The sequence below is a fragment of the Cyprinodon tularosa genome, unplaced genomic scaffold, assembly GCF_016077235.1.
Source record: "Cyprinodon tularosa strain WSP-4 unplaced genomic scaffold, ASM1607723v1 ctg660, whole genome shotgun sequence".
NCBI classification, from domain to species: Eukaryota; Metazoa; Chordata; class Actinopteri; order Cyprinodontiformes; family Cyprinodontidae; genus Cyprinodon; species Cyprinodon tularosa.
The window spans coordinates 284-22,205 of NW_024039408.1; the positions used below are offsets into that span (position 1 = coordinate 284).

A 21,922-nucleotide genomic window follows, 5' to 3' on the forward strand; every position below is an offset into this window, starting at 1 on the left:
ATGGAGAAGAAATGAGAAATAAAGCCATCTTATCTCGTCTAACCGTCGGAATCTTCCCCAAATCAAACTGAAACATCTTCATTACTTAACGTCATTTCTCTCATTCTGCTCATTTTTTGCATTAAAACAAAACATTTTATAAGTTGAACAGGAAAATAAAGTTAAATATTTGACGACGATGATGTTTGAATAAAGAGAAAACTCACCTCAGTTTCTTCACTTTGCAGATTGAACTCTCCAGTATCTCACACAGATGCTTCATTCCAGAGTCTCCAAATGTTCCAGCTACAATGATCTAATCTATTATCACTTCAGTCAGATGAAGGTTGGACTTCAGAGCTGAGGCCACAATTTCACACTCAGCCTCTTTGAGAGAAAAGCCACCAAGTCTGTGATTAGAGGAGAAATACAGTCAGTTCTAATGAAATCAGAGAATCTGGATGATAAACACAGACTAAAACATGATGAGCAAACAGTGATGTCATCATCTGATGAACATCTGCTCTCCACATCAAGGCCCAAACCTCTGGGAGGAGACAGAGCGTTTGGGTCTGGAATGGGAAGAAGGTGACCCTCTAAGACACGCCCCCTTCTCATTTGCATAATGAGGCAGACAAAAATAGCGTTGAAGAAATAAAGGATAAAAAATACAAAGGAAGAATAAAACAGACAAAAATATTATATCATGCACATAAATACTTAAAAACTAAGTAATAAATACAGTTGAAGACTAAGGGACAATAAATAAATAAGGTAATTATTACAAAGGCGAATAAATTAAGAAGCTAATTAAAAGAGATATATACTTTTATGTCTCACTGTATAATTTAAATTCTGCCTGCATTTATTGGTTTATTGTATTTTTGGGGGCAATTGTTTGTATGGTTATTTATTTATTGAGGGTTTATTTATTTCTGTATTTATTTTTAAATATGGCAGAGTTGGTCCTCCATACAGACTCAGCACTGAAAAATAAAAATGGTGGCGAGCACGTAGGACGGCTGTTGGGAGCTGGAGAAGTACCACCTTCCTCCAGCAGAGTCCGCCATGGATCCTCCTGAGCCGAGCCTCCTGCACAGCTGAAGCTCATCCCATCATCAGAGGATCCACAGTATTTAAGCTGTCTTCTGACCTTGCCTCAACGCCGCAGTGTTTTATCCAGTTGGTTAGCACCTAAGCCTAGTATCTCTGAGAACCTTTGTTGACTTTTGAATCCAGACTGGATTCCAACCTTTGTCTCTGTCTTCCAGGAAACCTGTTTTTCTCCTGTGAAGCTCAGGAGGAGCTTAACCTGCCGAGCCTGCCCTCTGAGCCAAACCTGAAGTCTCTCTCTGGATTTTCCATGCAGCTCTGGACCAAGAGCTGGAAACTCAAAGCCAAGGTCAGCTCATTCTCAAGAAGTAAGACGCTGAAGCAGTTAACGGACTCTGCTGAACAAACTATCTCCGGACCCAACAGTTTCCCTCTCAAGGCTTTAACCAAGACCCCTCAATGTACAAATCTGAAACTGTCTGAATCAAACTCCTCTGAGCAAACGCTAACTGAACTGTCTCCCACGCAGACTCCAGTGAACCAGTCCCCAGGCCAGAACCAGAACCAGTGGTTAAACTGTGCTTGTGACAATAAACATTGTTAAACCTTTTACTTCTGTTTCCGTCTCCGTGGTGTTCTACATAACTGGGTCTCACTAGAGAACCCATCATGACAGAACACTGCGGCCAAACACAAGGCCCAGCAGATCACCTCCGCCGTCGATTGGAGGAGCAAGATGCCCAAATCCAGGGACAAACTCAAACCCTCCGTGAGTTATATCGTTTGGTTGAGACCCACAATCATATGCTTCAGAGTTATGCTAATTTTATGAGCAATGCTAATGCCACGTCGGCAGCGCAACCATTTCCGGGTCCAGTTCCGCCTCTGAGGTCACCAGCAGTGACGTCATCAGAGTTCCGCCCAAGCCTACCTGAAAAATTCTCTGGTAATATGAAAGACTGCAAGGGATTTTTGTTTCAATGCCGTTTAATCTTTCAGAACTCTCCTGGCAGTTTTCCTACAGACTATAAGAAGATAACTTTCATTCTTTCCCAATTGACAGGAAGAGCCCTGGAATGGGCTCAGGCAAGGTTTGCCTCCGACGAAAGCCTCAGTTGTCGTTACCCTGAGTTTATTTCTGAATTTTCTCAGGTATTCAATCAAGAAACTGATCAAACCATTGACTCTCGTGCTCTTTTCAACATTAAACAGGGAAATTCCTCAGTGGCGGAGTTCTCCATTAACTTCCGGGTTAAAGCGGCAGCCTCCGGATGGAACCAAAGCGCTTTAAAGGGGGCTTATTTTATGGCTTTGAATGAAAGCATCAAGGATGAACTAGCAACCCTCGACGAACCTGCAACAGTTGAGGAATTAATCCGTCTGACGATAAAATTGGACAACAGAATCCGAGCTAGAAACAGCTCCAAGTCTAGAAATCTGGGTTCTGTTTCTTCAGCCCCTGCTTCTAATAATGTGACTGTTTTTTCTGCTCCCACAGAACAGTTGTCCAAACCAAGATCTAAAGTCCAGTCTCTCCCTCTGCCTGTTCAGGCCTCTCATTTCGGAGAGATGGATGCCGAACCCATGCAGGTTGGACATACCAGGCTGTGAACGAAATTTAATTGATTCAAACCTTGTCCAGCAGCTTCAAATTGAAACCATTCCCCTGACCCACTCTCTTAGTGTCTCAGCTATTGATGGGAAAAAACTCCACCAGGTTACCCATCAAACTCAACCACTCGAGCTACTACTCTCAGGTAATCATCGTGAAACCATAAAATTTTTTGTTTTTCCCTCCGCATGCTCTCCCCTGGTGCTTGGATTCGAATGGTTGGAGAAACATAATCCACATATTAACTGGACTGATCGTCATGTGGAATCGTGGTCAACGTTATGTCACGAAACATGCCTCCGTTCGGCAGCCCCTGCGGTGGGGTCTCCTAGAGGTGGGGGGGAGATGGACTCTCCTGACCTTTCTTCTGTCCCTTCTGAGTACCATGATTTGGCTCCTGTCTTCAGTAAGGTCAGTGCTACGTCCCTTCCACCACACAGACCATATGACTGTGCGATCGAGCTATTACCTGGAGCACCTCTACCCAGCAGTAGACTATACAATATTTCCAAACCAGAACGAGAAACCATGGAAAAATACATAAACGAGTCTTTAGCTGCTGGGATAATTCGCCCATCTTCTTCCCCGTTGGGTGCAGGGTTCTTTTTCGTCGGCAAGAAGGACGGTTCTTTAAGACCATGTATTGATTACAGAGGCCTGAACCAAATAACAATTAAGAACAAGTACCCTCTTCCACTACTTGCCTCAGCTTTTGAACCTGTACAAGGGGCAACTGTTTTCACCAAACTAGATTTGAGGAACGCTTATCATCTTCTTAGGATCCGTGACGGAGATGAGTGGAAAACAGCCTTTAAGACCCCCTTGGGCCAGTTCGAATATTTGGTCATGCCCTTTGGTCTAACAAATGCTCCTGCCTGTTTCCAAGCCCTAGTGAATGACGTTCTCAGAGACTTTTTAAATGTGTTCGTGTTCGTCTACATAGATGACATACTCATTTACTCTAAAGACCTCTCAGAGCATAAGAAACATGTCCGCCTTGTGTTGCAAAGATTACTGGAGAACAAACTTTTCGTCAAAGCCGAGAAATGTGAGTTTCATCAGCCTTCAGTCACCTTTTTGGGGTTTGTGCTCGAGGGCGGGCAGGTTAAGCCTTCTGAGGATAAAATAAAGGCAGTTTTGGAGTGGCCCGGTTCCTGAAAACCGCAAGCAGCTACAGAGATTCCTGGGTTTCGCCAATTTTTATCGCCGATTCATCAGGAACTATAGTCAGACAGCTCTTCCTCTAACCTCCTTAACCTCAGTCAAACGAACCTTTCAATGGACCCCTGAGGCACAAACCGCATTTGAGAAACTGAAATCTTTGTTTTCCAGAGCACCCGTGTTAATCCAGCCTGATCCTTCCAAACAATTCATCCTCGAAGTAGACGCTTCCGACTCTGGTGTGGGAGCTGTCTTATCTCAAAGACTCGACACTGATCAAAAGATTCATCCTTGTGCCTTTTTCTCTCGAAGACTTTCCTCCGCAGAGCAAAACTACGATGTTGGAGACCGAGAACTACTGGCCATCAAGTTGGCACTGGAGGAATGGAGACACTGGCTGGAGGGAGCTGAGCACCCGGTTCTGGTTTGGACGGATCACAAGAACCTTGCTTACATCCAGTCAGCTAAACAAGCCAATCCCCGTCAATCAAGGTGGTCCATATTCTTCTCTCGTTTCAACCTCATTATCTCCTACAGACCCGGATCCAAGAATGTCAAACCCGATTCTCTCTCTCGTCTATACTCCGTTGATCAACCCGAGACGCCTGAACCTGTCCTTCCCGCATCATGCACTGTTGGAGTGGTTACCTGGGAGATCACCGATCTAATTAATTCCGCCCTGGCTTCAGAAACTGACCCAGGTAATGGTCCTGCTAACCGAACCTATGTACCTTCTTCTGTCAGATCTCGCCTAATACAGTGGATGCATGCTGCTAAGTTCTCTGCCCATCCGGGGGTGAGCAGAACCGTCGCTTTGATTTCAAGACGTTTCTGGTGGCCAACTCTTCACAGAGATGTCAAGGAGTATGTGTTGGCCTGTTCCACCTGTGCTAGAAATAAAGCCTCACATCAACCTCACTCAGGCCTGTTACAACCTCTTCCAGTTCCCTCGTGTCCATGGTCCCATATAGCTATCGACTTCGTCACTGGTCTTCCCATCTCCCGAGGTATGTCCACAATCTTCACCATCGTTGATTGATTCTCAAAATCCTGTCATCTCATCCCTCTCAGGAAACTTCCCACGGCTTTTCAAACCGCCCAGCTCCTGGTGAAACACGTCTTCCGTCTTCATGGCATTCCCCAAGAGATCCTCTCAGACCGTGGTCCCCAGTTCATTTCACAAGTTTGGAAGGCATTCTGTTCCGCTCTCGACTGTAAGTTCTCTCTAACTTCCGGTTATCACCCACAGTCCAACGGCCAAACTGAGAGGATGAACCAACAGCTAGAGTCAACCCTCCGTTGTCTGACATCAAACAATCCCACCGACTGGAGCCTGTACCTAACTTGGATAGAATACGCACACAATTCTTTTAAATCTGCTTCCACCGGCCAGTCACCGTTTCAGGTCAGTCTCGGTTACCAACCTCCACTTTTTCCCACAGACGAGAGAGAGATTTCGGTCCAGTCAGTCAACCAGCACATCAGACGCTGCCAACGCATATGGAGAGAGACCATCACTACCCTCAATCGTTCCTCCGAGACTACCAAGCGTTTTGCCGACTCCAGGTAGTCTCGGAGGAACGATTGAGGGTAGTGATGGTCTCTCTCCATATGCGTTGGCAGCGTCTGATGTGCTGGTTGACTGACTGGACCAAAATCTCTCTCTCGTCTGTGGGAAAAAGTGGAGGTTGGTAACCGAGACTGACCTGAAACGGTGACTGGCCGGTGGAAGCAGATTTAAAAGAATTGTGTGCGTATTCTATCCAAGTTAGGTACAGGCTCCAGTCGGTGGGATTGTTTGATGTCAGACAACGGAGGGTTGACTCTAGCTGTTGGTTCATCCTCTCAGTTTGGCCGTTGGACTGTGGGTGATAACCGGAAGTTAGAGAGAACTTACAGTCGAGAGCGGAACAGAATGCCTTCCAAACTTGTGAAATGAACTGGGGACCACGGTCTGAGAGGATCTCTTGGGGAATGCCATGAAGACGGAAGACGTGTTTCACCAGGAGCTGGGCGGTTTGAAAAGCCGTGGGAAGTTTCCTGAGAGGGATGAGATGACAGGATTTCGAGAATCGATCAACGATGGTGAAGATTGTGGACATACCTCGGGAGATGGGAAGACCAGTGACGAAGTCGATAGCTATATGGGACCATGGACACGAGGGAACTGGAAGAGGTTGTAACAGGCCTGAGTGAGGTTGATGTGAGGCTTTATTTCTAGCACAGGTGGAACAGGCCAACACATACTCCTTGACATCTCTGTGAAGAGTTGGCCACCAGAAACGTCTTGAAATCAAAGCGACGGTTCTGCTCACCCCCGGATGGGCAGAGAACTTAGCAGCATGTATCCACTGTATTAGGCGAGATCTGACAGAAGAAGGTACATAGGTTCGGTTAGCAGGACCATTACCTGGGTCAGTTTCTGAAGCCAGGGCGGAATTAATTAGATCGGTGATCTCCCAGGTAACCACTCCAACAGTGCATGATGCGGGAAGGACAGGTTCAGGCGTCTCGGGTTGATCAACGGAGTATAGACGAGAGAGAGAATCGGGTTTGACATTCTTGTCCAAGCCATATCTCTTGGCCTCTGAGTACTCCGTGGGCCAAGAGATATGGCTATCCACTCGAGATATTCCCCTCAAGGGAATGTCTCGTAAACTCTCTCCAAAATTCATTGGTCCGTATAAGATTTCCCAGGTCATCAACCCATCAGCCATACGCCTTCAACTTCCCCCGTCTCTTCGTATTCATCCCACATTCCACGTCTCTCAAGTGAAACCAGTAGTCTCAAGTCCTCTGTGCCCACGATCCGACTCCCCTCCACCCGCCCTGGAAGTCGATGGTCATCCTGCATTCACCGTCCGCCGGATCGTGGACTCCCGTCGGCGAGGTCGCGGCTGGCAGTACCTCGTCGACTGGGAGGGCTATGGCCCGGAGGATCGTCAGTGGGTTCCTGGCTCTTACATCCTCGATCCAGCACTGATCGAGGAGTACGAGCATTCCTGTCCATCGACATCTTCCGGACCGCCAAGGGGCGGTCGTTGAGGGGGGGGTACTGTTGGGAGCTGGAGAAGTACCACCTTCCTCCAGCAGAGTCCGCCATGGATCCTCCTGAGCCGAGCCTCCTGCACAGCTGAAGCTCATCCCATCATCAGAGGATCCACAGTATTTAAGCTGTCTTCAGACCTTGCCTCAATGCCGCAGTGTTTTATCCAGTTGGTTAGCACCTAAGCCTAGTATCTCTGAGAACCTTTGTTGACTTTTGAATCCAGACTGGATTCTAACCTTTGTCTCTGTCTTCCAGGAAACCTGTTTTTTCTCCTGTGAAGCTCAGGAGGAGCTTAACCTGCCGAGCCTGTCCTCTGAGCCAAACCTGAAGTCTCTCTCTGGATTTTCCATGCAGCTCTGGACCAAGAGCTGGAAACTCAAAGTCAGCTCATTCTCAAGAAGTAAGACGCTGAAGCAGTTAACGGACTCTGCTGAACAAACTATCTCCGGACCCAACAGTTTCCCTCTCAAGGCTTTAACCAAGAACCCTCAAGGTACAAATCTGAAACTGTCTGAATCAAACTCCTCTGAGCAAACGCTAACTGAACTGTCTCCCACGCAGACTCCAGTGAACCAGTCCCCAGGCCAGAACCAGAACCAGTGGTTAAACTGTGCTTGTGACAATAAACATTGTTAAACCTTTTACTTCTGTTTCCGTCTCCGTGGTGTTCTGCATAACTGGGTCTCACTAGAGAACCCATCATGACAACGGCCTTATGTTAACATATCATCAGGTAGATTGAGAATCAGAAGGACCACTTATTTTGATGATCCACCTGGAAAAAGAACATCCTCCACTATACCTTTAATTTACATTAAAGACTGCTTATATCTGCACTGCTGACTCTTTATTCACAGCACCAATTGTTTACATATACATTTGCAATAACGTACTTTAACTGTAATATGCTATTACCTCCCACTGCACTTTAATTTAGATAGCTTCTGTCCAAACTTTATTTATTAATTTTATGGTAAAACCCATCTGTATATATGCTATTGTACATAACTCTAAAAACCCTTTTTATAGTAATATCCACCTGTATACTATATTCTGTACATATCCAACTGTAAATTTAGTTCATAACAAGTGACCTATATATTATATTCATTATTTGTAATGGTATTCATCTCTATACTCATTTAGTAGAAACCCATGTCCTGTATTTATGGAACCATTATTTATCCTGCACTTGCTGCTATTGCACTTCTGGTTAGACTTAAACTGCACTTTGTTGCCTTGTACCTGTACCTGTGTAATGACAATAAAGTTGAATCTAATCTAATCTAATCATCATACCAAACAATATTCTTAACATCTGAGAAACTAAATTCGCTGGTTTTATTATCTGTAAGCAGCCAGTTATCCAAACAATGTAAAAAAAAAAAAACAAAGAAACTTTTAGTTCACATGATTGTAGAAACAAAGACTTTCAGAATATTGAAGAAACTGCAAATAGTCTCCAGCATCTGTGCTCATTAACATCTGAAGGACACAAGCAGATTAGAAACAGCAGATTATTCTTGGTCAGAGAAGCTGAGCAACCAGTAGGGTTGGTCACAGAGAATCGATAAGCGATCAGAACTGGTTCAAACATTTAATTCTCCTGGAATTGTTAAAACTTTTTATTTTCTGATTCCTAGTGTCGATGCCCAGTCTTTCAACCAGCAATAGAAGCTTCCTAATACCAGCAAAGAAGAATCCACAGCAGTGTGTGCAGCCATCTGTTTGAAAGTGTGGCTTAAAGTTAAATGAAGAAATGACCAGTCGCTACCTGGGAAACGCATGGCCGACATCATTAAACACCACCGGAGTCAGAATGAGAGCCTCATCTTTGACCTGCTGCATCGGTGTTGTGCTAATTTAGGTTCACTGAGGAACTTGTTCCTCCTTCCTGCTTCTACAGGGAGAGCAGAGCTTTTTATACTTTCTTCTTCTTACTTCATGTCTAAACAGATACCTGCCTTGTTTCCTGCTCGTTCTGGATGGAATAAAAAGCACTTTAACCTAAATCTCCCAAAATTATAAATAATTAAAATAATAACTTTACTGATTGTTTATTTTAATCCATTTGGGTTAGGTTTCATCCGCTAAAACCCACTAACTGAACAATGGAGGATGAAATCTGATCTTCCCTCTGTCCATAAAAGTAAAACATCACTACTTCCAGGTCTAGCTGAGTGGAGCTGAGGTGCAGTAAAAGACACTGAGGATAGAAACTCTGTCAGGATGCCTTCCTGCTGCTCTGCTTTCTGCTCCAGCTCAGACACTCAGCCTAGAACTGCACCGCAGTCAGAATCAGGAAAATAAAATAATAAAATAGTTTTAAACAGCTTCAGTATCTGCGGCATCAGACACTGGATATATAGAAATGTGTTTTAATGAGGTTTTAAACAATAAAGCTCCATGTGAAAATAAAATTCATCAGATCATCTTACAGTTCATTGGTTTGATATTTATATACTGGTTGAAAATAACTGTGAGATCATTTATATTAATGTTCAAAGTTAGATGTTCAAGGAAGGAACATTTATTGAGAAATTCAGATTATTTCATCCAGACAGTAATGTGATTAGCAGCTAATTTATAACATGGAAACTTTGATGATCCTTCCTCTTAAAAGCATCGGAATCGATAGAAACCAGAATCGAAACAAGGAATCTGAATCGTTGAAGTTCAAATGATGCCAAAGCAGCAAGGAGACAAAGGTTACAGTCAGGCCATCCCAGAGAGACTTTGTCAACAAACCTCAGGGACATTTGTTACAGCCAACCAACAACTGATTGACTGATATCAGAGGTTCTGTTCGAAGTCATGGGACGTGTCCTTAGAAGGCCAGATTCAAAGGACGATTACGTCATAGCGCGGCGCCGAGGTCTGGTCGGATTCCAAGACTCCTCGTTATGCGGCCTTAAAACGCGTCCTTCTTTTTGCCCGATTTTAAGGACGGGTCCGATGTATCCTCGCTATTCTTGGTTTTCCCAGGATTCATTGCGAGACCAAGCAAGTCGGCTGCTCCGTGACCAGAGGAAAAAGGTACAGTGGTGAATATTGGAAGTTCATTTTTCATATAATTCAAGTTTGTGAATAGTTCCGTATGAAATTAATGAAAATAGTTGTTTTAATGGTTATTGAGTCAGATATGTGGCGGTACTGTTTGATTTATCTAAAGGTTTTTATCTGTTACTGTGTAAATTGGTTTGGCTGTAATTTAAGGACAGATTCTAATATATCTGCAGTGTGGGACTATAAATCTGATAGGAGTTATTTTTTTTTTTTATTGCTGTTTGGCACAATATGCTTAACTAAGTATTTTTTGTTGTTGAATATTAGATTTTGCAGATATATTTTTATACATACAGTGTTCAGATTTACTTATATCTTTCTACCTATTAATATATAATAGAATAGAAAATGTCTTTATTATAACAATATAAAACTGTTCACCTGGAGAATAAATAACCAATATGCAGCTATGGACATTTTTACAGTAATGGATATTTGAAAATAGCAGCAACAACAGAGATGTGCAAACTGACAGCAGCTTGTTATGTAACTGACTAAGGTTTATATCAATACAATTGATTTTATTTGTTCCTGCTGCCGGTGGTTGGAACCTTAATTCCACTCTGGATTCTTGTAGGTGTAGTCTTTTTTCACTTTACAATAAAAAATAAATAAATAAACAATCAGTTTTGAAAACTTCAGTTTTCATTCTTTTCCTGCTTTGTGTGTCAACTGTCACGGTTGCTAAGCAACATAGCCTACGACGTTAAAACCCGCCGAAGGGTAGACCTGTTTGAATTCACAATCAAAACTATTCCGGTCTCCTTATTTTCACGGACTTCAAAGGATGCAGTCTAGGTAGTCCCGCGTCCTTGGATGCAGCCCAGGTTTTCGAACAGAGCCATAGACTCACCAAAGAAACCGTCTGAAAATAAAAAGCCTGTTGAGTTTAGTTTGACATAGTTAGGATTAGTGTTGCTGTCTAACTGCTACTTTCAGCGTCATTATACCTTAATGCTGATCATTGTAATGTGCAACAATTCATTATAATGACGTCAATATGAGCCCATATTTGTATTAGGAACGCCGTCACCACACACACAATGTGAATGTAAATACCAGAGCTGTCAATCAGCTCCCTAAAACTCTCTGCTTGTAAAGACGGCAGAGTAGTGAGAAGTTGAACAGGAGTTATTCAGTCTGCGTTCCCCATCAGATACAGTTTCTCCTACAGCTCCGCCCACACAGAAAAAACAGTTTGTGGCTGTTCCAACCTTGTTCCAGGATCATTACTGGTGAGCTCTGAATGCAGCACAGGGTAATACAGCAAACATGAAGGATTACACAGATTTTATAGCTGTTGATCCACAACTACTTTCTTCTACCTAGTTTGCTCTCATCAGACAGACAGATAATATATTTACATATAATGTAATGGAAATTGTTTAACTTAATGTTATTCAATGTTTAGTTCATCTACTGAGACCACCTAGTGGCAAATGTTATAATTGTGTGTATTGCTAGTTCACAAACGCCATCTTGTGGTCACTTCTATTACTACAACTTGTTTACCAGAAAGGAAGAAAGCCTGTTGATCCATCTGCTCTGAAAGAAGCAGTTTTTGTTATGTTTTCTTTAATCTAAGTGCAAAACGGCATCGTCTTTAAGTACTGTTCTAATTTGCCTGTCATATAAATCATAATTCATAACCCATTGACATGTTTTATGTGAAGATAGGCATTTTTACTTGTGTTAGCCCAATGTTAGCTTAGCTGGCATTAATTTTCTGTATCTTTGCGTGTTACAGTTTGACACGATTCTCATTAAACCCTGCTAAAGAACCTAATGCAGTGCTTCTTGGTGGACGAATGGGAGAGTGTTTAGCTACCTGTATAGCTGAGTTACTGCTGAAGGCCACAGTGCTTAGCGAGGCCAGGACAGTAAAAAGACGTCCCATGCAGAAGAGACACAGAAAAAGACAACGTCGGAGCCATGGACAACAAAGGTAATGAACAGAAGGCAAGTGATGTGCTATCAAATAAGGACATGGATCAAGATACAGTGTACGTCTGTTCCTTAGCCTCACGGTCATCTACATGCTCCTCTGTCAGTTTGGCTGCAGTTAAAGCAAGAGCTAAGGCTGAAGCAGCTAAAGCTAAACTGGAGTTTCATGAAAAAGAGACACATATTCAGATTGAGAAGGCACAACTTGAAGCATCACTGCGTGCACTCACTCTCCAAAGGGAACTTACAGCTGCTAATGCTGAAGCAAAAGTATTTGAGGCAGTAGCAGCAGAAATAGAGGAAGGAAAATACAGTGAGGCATCCGAGCGCAGTCCTGTAGCCAAACAAACACTGAAAAGGACAGAAGACTATGTAAAAGCCCAGTCATCTTACTTCAGTCAGTACAATTACAATGATCAGGGGGCTCACTCACACCCACCTAACACTATACCCAATGCTGTTAACATGCAACAATATACAGGTGCTGGTCATAAAATTAGAATATCATGAAAAAGTAGATTGATTTCAGTAATTCCATTTAAAAAGTGAAACTTGTATATTATATTCATACATTACATACAAACTCATATATTTCAGATGTTTATTTTGTTTAATTTTGATGATTACAAATGACAACAAATGAAAATCTCAAATTCATCATATCAGAAAATTAGAATATTACTGAAGACCAATAAAAACAAAGGATTTATAGAAATGTTGGCCAACTGAAAAGTATGAACATGAAAAGTATGAGCATGTACAGCACTCAGTATTTAGTTGGGCCTCCTTTGGCCTGTATTACTGCAGCAATGCGGCGTGGCATGGAGTCGATCAGTCTGTGGCACTGCTCAGGTGTTATGATAGCCCAGGTTGCTCTAATAGTGGCTTTTAGCTCTTCTGAATTGTTGGGTCTGGTGTATTGCATCTTCTTCTTCACAATACCCCATAGATTTTCTATGGGGTTAAGGTCAGGAGAGTTTGCTGGCCAATTAAGAACAGGGATACCATGGTCCTTCAACCAGGTACTGGTAGCTTTGGCACTGTGTGCAGGTGCCAAGTCCTGTTGGAAAATAAAATCTGCATCTCCAAAAAGTTGGTCAGCTGCAGGAAGCATGAAGTGCTCTAAAACTTCCTGGTATGTGGCTGCGTTGACCCTGGACCTCAGAAAACACAATGGACCAACACCAGCAGATGACATGGCACCCCAAACCATCACTGACTGTGGAAACTTTACACTGGACTTCAAGCAACATGGATGAAGTGCCTCTCTTCTTTTCCTCCAGACTCTGGGACCTTGATTTCCAAAGGAAATGCAAAATTTACTTTCATCAGAGAACATGACTTTGGACCACTCACCAGCAGTCCAGTCCTGTTTCTCTTTAGCCCAGGCAAGACGCTTCTGACGCTGTCTGTGGTTCAAGAGTGGCTTGACACAAGGAATGCGACAGCAGAAACCCATGTCTTTCATACGTCTGTGTGTGGTGGTTCTTGAAGCACTCACTCCAGCTGCAGTCCACTCTTTGTGAATCTCCCCCACATTTTTGAATGGGTTTTGTTTCACAATCCTCTCCAGGGTGCGGTTATCTCTCTTGCTTGTACACTTTTTTCGACCACATCTTTTCCTTCCCTTCGCCTCTCTATTAATGTGCTTGGACACTGAGCTCTGTGAACAGCCAGCCTCTTTAGCGATGACCTTTTGTGTCTTGCCCTCCTTGTGCAAGGTGTCGATGGTCGTCTTTTGGACAACTGTCAAGTCAGCAGTCTTCCCCATGATTGTGTAGCCTATAGAACTAGACTGAAAGACCATTTAAAGGCTTTTGCAGGTGGTTTGAGTTAATTAGCTGATTAGAGTGTGGCACCAGGGGCCATCAATTTTGAACCTTTTCACAATATTCTAATTTTCTGATATGATGAATTTGAGATTTTCATTTGTTGTCATTTGTAATCATCAAAATTAAACAAAATAAACATCTGAAATATATGAGTTTGTATGTAATGTATGAATATAATATACAAGTTTCACTTTTTAAATGGAATTACTGAAATCAATCTACTTTTTCATGATATTCTAATTTTATGACCAGCACCTGTACAGTACCTGTGCCTGCTGCTGTAACCACACAACAATATGCAGCATCAGATGAATTTAAGTCTCTTCCCATTCATCAGCCAGACATAACAGGAGGACACATTAAACATCCCCCCAAATTCAACTCTTACCACAGAGGTGACACAATGCACAATGTTAACGTGAAAACTGATGTCCCTATCTTTAACGTAAATTTAGGAAATCCCACATTTGATCTGGCAAGGTTTTAAGCACGCAGCCAAGTTATAACATCTGGTCTGGTCAAATTTGAAGACACTGCAGAACATTATCAAGCATGGCGAGCTTCATTCATCAGTGCTATAGAACCACTAGGGCTGACACCTAGTGAAGAAGTTGATCTGATGGTCAAGTGGCTTGGCAAGGATTCAAGTGAGCATGCGGCCAGAATAAGAGCAGTTAATATTAACCGGCCTATGGATGGACTACAAGCAATATGGGCAAAACTGGACAAAATATATGGCTCACCAGAGGCGATTGAAAATGCTCTTTTCTCAAGACTTGAAGCTTTTCCCAAAATCCATTCCAGAGATAACCGCAAACTTCAAGAGCTAGCAGATCTTCTACAAGAGCTCCAAATTGCAAAGCAAAGTGACAATTTGTGTGGTTTAACCTATTTGGACACGGCTAGAGGTGTCCAGCCAGAGAAGCTCCCCTAACCTCTACAGGAACGCTGGATGTCACAAGGTTCTAGATTTAAAAGAGAATACAATGTGCCTCTCCCACCATTCTCCTACTTTAAAGAATTTGTGTGCTCAGAAGCTGAAGTAAGGAATGATCCAAGTTTTAAGACTCTCTCACTCACGTGTGCTCCTCAGAGAAAGGAAAAATGTGCACCAGTCAGATACCCAGTTGCTGTCAATAAAACAAATGTCACACAAAATCAAATAAGCAGTCCTGTCAAATCAACAGATAAAATCCCTGTTAACCCAGAAAAACAATGCCCTATCCATAACAAACCGCACCCATTGAGTAAGTGCAGAGGATTTGTTAAAATGACTTTTGATGAACGCAAAAAACTTCTCAAAGAACACATGATCTGCTATCACTGCTGGGCTTGGTCATATGGTGAAAAACTGTCAAGCTCCAATCAAATGTTTGGAATGTGCAAGTGACAAACATCTTAGTGCCATGCATTTTAGTGGAACAAGCGCTGTTCGGTCCTTAAGTCACCTCCCACCGTGTGCAGAGGACGGCAAGGAGGAAGAGACGAAACAGGAAATAAGCTCAAACTGCACTAAAGTCTGTGGTATAAGACAAAGTAATAAATCATGTTCCAAGATTATTCTGGTTAACGTATATCCCTCAGGTCAGCAGCAGAGGAGTATGAGGATGTATGCAGTTCTGGATGACCAGAGCAATCTCTCCCTGGCCAGAAGTGAGTTTTTTGACAAGTTTGACATACACGGCACTGAGGCTCCTTACAGCATCACGTGTATGGCCGCAACACAAGCATATGGAAGAAGAGCCCATGGTTATATCATAGAGTCTCTAGACAAAGAAACATGTCTGCAACTTCCCACATTGATTGAATGTGACAATCTCCCTAACAATAGGAAAGAAATCCCGACACCAGAAGTGGCCCATCACCACGACCACCTAAACAAAATAGCTTCAGAAATCCCTCCTCTCGACCCCAAGGCTGAGATTCTCCTGCTGATAGGAAGAGACCTGTTGAGAGTGCACAAAGTACGAAAACAGATAAACGGACTGAATAATGAACCATTTGCACAGAAACTAGATCTTGGCTGGGTGGTAGTCAGTGATGTCTGTGTCAATGGAATGCATGGGCCTCCAACAGTGAGCAGCATGAAGACATACATATCTGACAGTGGCAGACCTTCTACATTTTCAGAGTGTGAGAACAAAATCAAAGTAAGAGACTTGTACACAGAAACATCAGACACACTTTCAGTGTTTTCAAGAACAATTCATGATCACCAGTTAGCTCCCTCTATTGAAGACAAACGCTTTTTGAAAATAATGGAAAAAGGCTTGCTCCAATATGATTCAAATAGCTTGGTCGCCCCTCTCCCGTTCCGGCACCCTCGTCGCAAGCTACCTAATAACAGAGAATATGCAGAGAAACGTTTTGCCTCTCTGGAACGCAATCTTCAGAAAAAACCTGAAATGAAAAGGCACTTTTTTGAGTTTATGCAAAGGCTGTTTAACAATCATCACGCTGAGCTTGCCCCACCACTCGAAAAAGAAAAGGAAAGATGGTACTTACCCATTTTTGGAGTTTATCATCCTCAAAAGCCCAACCAAATATGTGTCGTAATTGATTCATCTGCACAGTTTGACGGCGTCTCACTGAATGATGTTTTGCTGCAGGGACCAGACCTAAATAACAGCCTACTTGGAGTTCTGATGAGATTCAGAATGGGTCCAATCGGAGTTTTAACAGATATAGAGCAGATGTTCTACTGCTTTGTGGTTCAAGAAGAGTGTAGAGACATGCTCAGGATTTTGTGGTACCGCGACAATCAGCCAGGAAACGAAGTGGTTGAGTACCGCATGAGAGTTCACATATTTGGGAACAGTCCATCACCTGCAATTGCCATTTATGGCCTACGGAGGGCAGCAAAGGAAATGGAGCAAATCTATGGCAGCCAAAACAACATAGTTAGTGGAGAAACATTTTTACATGGATGACGCACTGTTGTCTTTCACATTAGAAGCTGAGGCCATAAAGACAGTAGAGCAGCTTCATGAAATGCTATCCGTTTCCAACCTCCGACTACACAAGGTAGCATCAAACAGTGTCAAGGTTATCAACCACTTCCCAGCTGAAGACAGAGCCAAGGATATAAAAGATCTGGACCTGTTTACAGATGATCTCCCTGTACAGCACAGCCTGGGGGTTATCTGGAACCTCATGACAGACACTTTTACATTCAAGGTTCCAGAGAATCAGAAACCATTCACAAGGCGCTGTGTGCTGTCTACGGTAAATAGCCTATTTGACCCATTGGGCTTTCTAGCACCTATCACAATAAGAGGAAGAATGATTCTCAGAGACATTGAGTGGGATGCTCCTCTGCCTCAAACTAAATACGAAGAGTGGAGACGCTGGCAAGAGTCCCTCTCAGTTTTGAAAAACCTTCATATTCCAAAAACATACGTCACATTTCCAGTGAGTCAAGCCAAGAAAATTGAGCTTTGTGTTTTTTCTGATGCTTCAGTACAGGCTATCTCAGCTGTCGCAAATTTGAGAATCACCCATGATGACGGCCATCATGAAGTGGGGTTCATTTTTGGCAAATCAAAACTCGCCCCCCAGCCTGAGCTAACAGTCCCAAGATTAGAGCTTTGTGCAGCTGTCCTAGCTGTACAAGTTGCGGAAACTATTATGCATGAGGTAGACGTAAAACTGGATGCTGTCAGGTACTTCTCAGATAGCAAGGTAGTTTTAGGCTACATTCACAATGAGAGAAGAAGATTTAACGTTTTTGTCAGTAACAGAGTGCAGCGCATCAGACAAGAGTTTCAGCCTAGTCAGTGGAGATTTGTGCCCACTGAACTCAATCCAGCGGATTGTGGCTCGAGATCAGTTGCAGCAGAAGAGCTTGTCAACACCCTCTGGTTAACTGGACCAAGATTCATCACAAACACGGACTTGACAAAGATTGGTTCAGATGAACAATACTTGCTAATCAATCCAGATGATGACACAGAGGTCAGGGTGAACGCCACCAATGTGGTAACAGAGTCCTCAACTCACAAATGATTTTCAAGTCGCTTTGAACATTTTTCCAACTGGAAATGTCTCTTGAAAGCGGTTGCCTGACTCACTCACATCGCTCAAAGCTTCTCAAGCAAAAACAGTAACAGTTGTCGAGGTTGGCATTACTGCAACAACATCTCATCTTCAGAAATGGATAAAGCGGAGCGACTGATCATTCACACAGTGCAACAAGACTGCTTCTCACAGGAAATCTCTGCAATCAAAAAAGACCTTGGTCAACCAAAGAACAGCCCTATTCTCAGACTCAATCCATTCATTGATAATGAGGGGCTCCTGAGAGTTGGAGGACGTTTGCAGCATTCTATGTTACAAAGAAACGAGGCAAATCCAGTCATAATACCCAACAAACACCACATTGCAACTCTGCAAGTGTGTCATCATCACAGAAGAGTGAAACACCAGGGAAGGCATCTAACAGAAGGAGCCATTCGCACCAGTGGACTGTGGTTGGTTGGAGTTAAGCGACTCATAAGCACCATCATTCACAAGTGTGTGTTTTGCAGAAAGCTACGTGGACTGTCAGAACAACAGCTCATGTCTGATCTACCTGAAGGAAGGCTCAAAGCGGACCCACCATTCTCATATGTGGGCCTGGATGTTTTTGGCCCATGGGAGATTGTGACAAAACGCACAAGAGGAGGTCAAGTGAACAACAAGAGGTGGGCAGTGTTGTTCACATGCATGTCTACCAGGGCCATCCACATTGAGGTTGTGGAAACAATGACTGCCTCAAGCTTCATCAATGCTCTCCGGAGATTCTTTTCACTCCGTGGACCAGCCAAGCAACTCAGGTCTGACAGAGGGACCAACTTTATTGGCGCCTGTAATGAGTTGAAACTATCACCGCAGGATGCCAATAACACAATCAAAGACTATCTGACAGAACAGAGGTGCACCTGGGAGTTCAACCCGCCCCTTGCGTTCCACATGGGTGGGACTTGGGAAAGAATAATTGGGGTTTCTCACCGCATTCTAGATGCTCTACTCCTAGATGTGAAGCGACCTCAGCTCACCCACGAAGTCTTAGTGACCTTCATGGCAGAGGTCACAGCTATTGTTAATGCCAGACCCCTTGTGCCAACTTCCACAGACCCTGAAGGTCCACTGGTCTTAACTCCAGCTATGCTTCTTACTCAGAAAACAGGAGCTGCCCCTCTAGTTCCAGACAACCTGACCGAGAAGGTTGTTTTCAAGAGCCAATGGAAGAGAGTTCAAATACTAGCCAACAACTTTTGGACAAGAACGAATATCTCTGCACCCTTCAAGGTCGTCAAAAGTGGCTTGTAAAAAAAACAAATCTCAAGGAAGGAGATGTTGTCCTCCTGAAGGACTCCACTGCAAAGCGCAACGAGTGGCCGATGGGACTTGTTGAGAAGACATACCCCAGCAGGGACGAGCTTGTGCGAAAAGTGGATGTAAAAGTCGCAAAACATCAGCATGTAAAGACATTCAGGAGACCAATCTCAGAACTGATTCTTCTAGTCACATCTAGTAATGTGGACATTTGATTTAGTGGCATCTCTTAAAGACACCAGGCGGGGAGTGTAATGGAACTTGTATAACTTAATGTTATTCAATGTTTAGTTCATCTACTGAGGCCACCTAGTGGCAAATGTTATAATTGTGTGTATTGCTAGTTCACAAACGCCATCTTGTGGTCACTTTTATTACTACAACTTGTTTACCAGAGAGGAAGAAAGCCTGTTGATCCATCTGCTCTGAAAGAAGCAGTTTTTGTTATGTTTTCTTTAATCTAAGTGCAAAACGGCATCGTGTGTAAGTACTGTTCTAATATACCTGTCATATAAATCATAATTCATAACCTGTTGACATATTTTATGTGAAGATAGACATTTTTACTTGTGTTAGCCCAATGTTAGCTTAGCTGGCATTAATTTTCTGTATCTTTGTGTGTTACAGTTTGACACGATTCTCATTAAACCCTGCTAAAGAACCTAATGCAGTGCTTCTTGGTGGACGAATGGGAAAGTGTTTAGCTACCTGTATAGCTGAGTTACTGCTGAAGGCCACAGTGCTTAGTGAGGCCAGAACATATAATATCCATATACAGACATCTAAGCTCTAAAGTTGTAGCTTCTATTTTAAAGGCCGTCCATCTGCCTGCTGACATTCAGTCATCCCAACAGAGGAAGGACACCAGCCACAGAGGAGAGGCTGGAGAGGAGGATCAGATGTTTGCTGCAGTGGGGACTCAGGTCTCCTTTACCACAAATAATATTGGGTCATATCAGATCATCAGAACCAAGATGGAGGAACTCTGAATCAGCTCTAAGGTTCCTGATGAGTCCCCTGATGAAGCATCATTGGCTCACAGAGACATGGCTCCAACCCTCTCTGACAGCTGTCAAATTAAAGAGGACAGGTTCTCTCTGACCCGGTCCAACAGAACAGCAGCTTCAGGACAAAGCTGAGTTGGAGGAACCTACTGCTGCCATCAGTGTTTTATTGTTTTTAAGCTTTTATTGTCGTCTTCTTAAACATTGTTAGGATAATTACATTGGAGGTGTGCAAGTTTATTACACCTTGCTATCGCGAGCCTGTTGCGCTCAGAACTGACATTTAATCTAATTAAGACAGTTCCTCTGCCTAGATATACAGTTATAATCTTCCATCTGTATGTGGCAAAGATTTGGAATTGGAATGAGAGTAGTTTCCTTCAGCTAAGAACAAAGTGTAATATTTTGATAAAGCTGCAGCCATAGATGTCTAATCATTTGCTAATGTGTATGATGTGAAATAAGATGTGGCAGACTGGAGATGTATAAAATGCCTTTTTAACTGTTAATCAGGCCACTTCTTGAGAGGTGAGCCCAGAGAGCAGCAGCTGCCTTCTGTAAACTCTAAACAATTTCTCTGATCTGATTAAGATTACAATTTCTATCAGAATGTGTTGTCATGTCTCCTGGTTATTTAATACAAGTTATGAAGTGTTATTTAAAAAGTTTGTCTCGAGTGATCTCTTTTCAGGCACAAGAACTGGAAAGATAGAGCATCAGGGTAAATACACAGAGCCTATCTTTAACAAATGGTGTTTCCGCCAGAACCTCAACAACTTGTATCACACGAGGAGAGCCACTGATGGACCAGACACACAGCTGCGGCCGCTCAGAGGTGAGGAGACTCCCTTTTAAATATCAAAAAAAATTTTAGGGGGATCTTTCCCGGGTTCGGTGGTCTTTGGGTTCTCAGGCCACCAGAAAGTATGTAAGAAAAATATTGTTTATGTTTTTTAGCTCTGTATCTACAGAGGTGCAATCAGAACTTCTGAGAAAATGTTTTATCTCACCAGTGGGCATGAAAGACTCAATTATTAAGCTCCCAGTTACTTAGATTGTTTTAGATTCAGCCTTGTACTGGGACAATTTGATTCCTGTAGCTCTTAAAGATTAACAAATTATTTTATCAATATTACATTTCCTCTTGAATGGAGGAACACCTTTTTGACACTGTGTTTCCTTCTGCCTCTATGTAATACTCCTGATGACACAGGTAAAGACTTATCCTTCAGGGGGTGTGGGGCAATGTTAATTTCGTCAACCATGACGATGACGAAAATATTTCGTCAACACCCCATTTTCCTGTGGCAATGACGACCATCACGAACAAAAATTGTTTCCCTAAAATAAAATATGACAAAAATAAAAAATGATTTTCGTCAACAAGACTAAGAGAGATGAAATTTACATTAAGAAATTTAGTTGTTTATGATTAATTTGTAATTGTTAAGTGTTTCTTGAGCTTCATAGAACATTACACGTTGTGCCATTTGTCCCTACACGGTGCCTGTCCCACAGTGCCTCGCAGCTCTCAGTCAGTAGTAGGAGAGGGCTTATACTAATAGCTCAACTTCGCAGTAATTGCGGATACCGGTGTGCAGTTTGTTCAACAACGCCTGGATGTATGGAGCCATTTCATTTACAACGCAAAGAAAAACAGCACAGTAAGGATGCCAGCAAAGAGTCTCCAGCTTCAAAAAGGCAGGGAAGAACACAGCAAATTTTAAGCGACATCTGAGGAGCCAGCAGCTGACATATGGAAGAAGGTAATGAATGTGTGTGTGCACGCACGGGTGCATGCATGTGAATGTATATGTGTGTGCGAGGGCGCACATGTATGTGGGTGGGTGTGTGCGGGTGTGTGTTTGTGTGTGTGTGCCTTCCTGTGCCTGTATCTGTCTGTTTC

General features: G+C 43.0%; 1 protein-coding gene across 1 annotated transcript in view; it reads right to left on the bottom strand.

Annotated features, from left to right (window-relative positions):
• Window positions 1-233: 233 nt before the first annotated feature.
• The window catches only part of LOC119799533 (NACHT, LRR and PYD domains-containing protein 12-like), a 63,825-nt gene continuing 42,136 nt past the window's right edge, over window positions 234-21,922 (bottom strand). Inside the window, exon 14 of the mRNA XM_038309473.1 lies at window positions 234-389. Within this exon, the coding sequence (XP_038165401.1) occupies window positions 296-389 (94 nt within the window). The 3' untranslated portion in view covers window positions 234-295. The remainder of the gene's footprint in view (window positions 390-21,922) is intronic.